The sequence below is a fragment of the Notothenia coriiceps genome, unplaced genomic scaffold, assembly GCF_000735185.1.
Source record: "Notothenia coriiceps isolate Sejong01 unplaced genomic scaffold, NC01 NC01_scaffold00037244, whole genome shotgun sequence".
Classification (NCBI taxonomy): Eukaryota; Metazoa; Chordata; class Actinopteri; order Perciformes; family Nototheniidae; genus Notothenia; species Notothenia coriiceps.
The window spans coordinates 21,840,474-21,843,370 of record NW_011369945.1 but is presented as its reverse complement, the minus strand read 5'-3'; the positions used below and the strand labels follow the sequence as shown (position 1 = coordinate 21,843,370).

At 37.5% G+C, this 2,897-nt stretch overlaps 1 protein-coding gene across 1 annotated transcript in view; it reads left to right on the top strand.

Annotated features, from left to right (window-relative positions):
* The first annotated feature begins 782 nt into the window (after positions 1-782).
* Positions 783-2,897, top strand: part of LOC104965000 (USP6 N-terminal-like protein) — a 3,625-nt gene continuing 1,510 nt past the window's right edge. The window contains exons 1-3 of the mRNA XM_010793938.1: positions 783-889; positions 1,997-2,045; positions 2,734-2,854. Coding sequence (XP_010792240.1) covers positions 783-889; positions 1,997-2,045; positions 2,734-2,854 — 277 coding nt within the window. The remainder of the gene's footprint in view (positions 890-1,996; positions 2,046-2,733; positions 2,855-2,897) is intronic.

The window sequence follows — 2,897 nt, the reverse complement described above, 5'->3', positions numbered from 1 at the left end:
GTCGGTGTGTAGCATGCAGCAGCAGTCTGCACTCTGCGCAGCCTGCGCTGCTGGCTTCCTCCAAATTTACAGTAAAACAAACTGGTGGTGTGACCATTGGCCATTTACAATTATTAGTACTATTACTATTATTAGCATTAGTCTATATTTTGGTTGAAACTAAGCCAGAATCTTTTTTAAAAACATAAATAATAATACAAAAATATATAAATAAAATCGAATTACATTTTTTTATTTTCGATTATAGAGACTGTAACGAATATTCGAAAAATCGAATAATCGCTGGCATCCCTCCAGACTAACATACAGTCACACTCACATACTGTACACACTTTATGGAGGTACATTTGTGTCAACGTTACAATGTTTACTTCGACAATACATGTGTAAATATCTAATCAGTTAATTTAAAACACTTTCCACAAATGCAACAAAAAAAACGTTTACACTCCAAAATATTTGAAAGTTTATAATAAAATTACAAAATATAAAAACAAGTTACACGAATAAAAATAAAACAGTAAATTCTGTAATGAATTAGATAGATTTACATATCCATTGATGTAGATACAAACAAATAAAAAGTGTTTTCAAAAATGCTTTTTAGTTACTTGTAAATTAACCAGAAAATAATGGTCAGCTTATTCTATAATTAAAATAGATAATGAAAGATAATAAAAAATGTATTATCTGAAAACTTAAACCTGTCATTAAAATCAGATCAGGTATATACGTATATATTTGAATCTATCAAATTATTTTTGGTTGTCTCTTGTCAGAAAATGAAGGCGCAGGCGCTGCTGTGCTCGGCTGAGATCAAACAGATCGACCTGGACATCAACCGCACCTTCAGGAACCACGTGATGTTCATGGATCGCTTCGGAGTCAAGTGGGTCTCAGAGATAAAAACACATTTCAGTCAGAATCTGCATCTGTAATCCTTTCTTCTCAGGTGGAGCAGCACTCACTTTATGGCTGAAATGGGAAAATCCCATTGGCTTTTTGTGCCGGGAACATGGGGTATGCTGCCTTCAGGGTCCACTAGGAAATATGTCATCACTGCACCTCTCTATTACAGCTGCTATTGCACATGAACACATATTGAAAGATTACATTTTAATCTAAAAGCCCTGAAGAACAAACTGCAGTTTCCATGTCTCTTAACATTCCTCTACCCATCATGGTCCTAACCACAGTTTAGATTTAGAACGTGTTGCACATGTGTAGTGTAGCGACCCCGCAGTAACATGAGCTTTTATTTGAGGGGGGGGTGTTGGGGATCCGTCACTCAGGGAAGTCACCGGCAGTTTAACTCACCACAGGCCGGCTCAGTGGAAAACTGAGGGTCCGGAAACACTCAGATATTCAGCAGGAGTTCAGCGGACCTGAAGAAAGGAGAAACAGAGAGCAGCTCTGTAGCTCTGGTCTCTGCGAAGGTGTATCTATGTGTTGCGATGTATTGTATGTTTTATAACCCATGTTCTTTATTCTACTTTGTTTGTGTATCAAAGGTCACTTTTTCATGTCTTTTAGATATCATCATCACCCGAATGTCCTCCATTGTGTTTTTCTTAAGCCAATCATATTGTTGAAAAAGAGTATAATAGGAGACCTTGCATCTGTGTTCAGTTTTGTCTGTTTTCTTTATATTTATTTGATTTTAGATTTCTTTTTGTCTTCTTTAAAATGTATTTCATCTGTAAAAAATACATTTGTTCGTTTTTTGTATTCTGTCGTAGCTTACCTGTTTTATTTCCTTCTTATCTGAGGAGTCTCACCATGTTTATTTATTTGTTTGTTTAGATCCTATTAGCTGTATTTCCCTTTCTGGGTTCGCCATCAACATCTAACAATAATATAATCTTTTTTTTAAATGTCTCTCATTGAAGGTAACACCTCTTATGGCTGACTTACTTTATGGTGACTATTAATAGAAAACAGTTTAGGACATAAATCATAGAAAGGTTCTTTAACTTCCTCTTGTTCCTGTGTGCAGGCAGCAGGCTCTCTTCAGCGTCCTCTCTGCATACTCCGTCTACAACACAGTAAGTTCATGTATCCAAACCTAGACTTCAGTCGTGTTTTGGGTCTATAACTTGAAATGTAGTGCTTTTAGACAAAGCTGCCCCTTAAAGAATTCTAGCTAATCAAACACAACAGCCCATCCTGTGTGTCGCTAACGTTAGCATCATCTTACTCTACTCTAGCAAGGATCTGCACAGCATGCAGGATAATCCACACATTTGTTTTAATACTCGTTTATATTCAGCCATGAAAGGACTTTAAGAGAAAGAGCCTCTGGGATGTTTATTATCATGATTACTGCTTCAGAGCTCAACAAGGGCTACAAGTAACACGTAACTAATGATATCAAATAAGTGTTTTCTGTTCTCTAACAATGTGCAAAGATTTCTAAATGCTTTGCTCTTGAAACTAATTAATGTTGTTAGCTGTCGTTTTATTAAAGCCACGATTAGTGGATTTATCGATTAGTCGTAAAGTTTAGTGATAAATATTTAATCGTAAACGTGTTTTTTCATTCAGGGATTTCACAAAATGTACCCAAATGTAGATGTTCTGCTTTTCTCCTTGTGATATCGTATCATTGAGAATATCTTTGAGTTGCTCGCTGACAAAAAAGGACATTTAAAGCTTTCTACTTTGGATATGTCCACGTCACGGCTGACTGCCCCTTGTTGTTGTTGTTGTTGTTTCTGTCTCTGTGTCCTGCAGGAGGTGAGCTACTGTCAGGGGATGAGTCAGATCGCCGCTCTGCTGCTGATGTTCCTGAACGAGGAGGACGCCTTCTGGGCGCTGTCGCAGCTGCTGACACACCACACACACGGCATGCACGGTGAGAACACACACACACACACACACACACACACACACACACA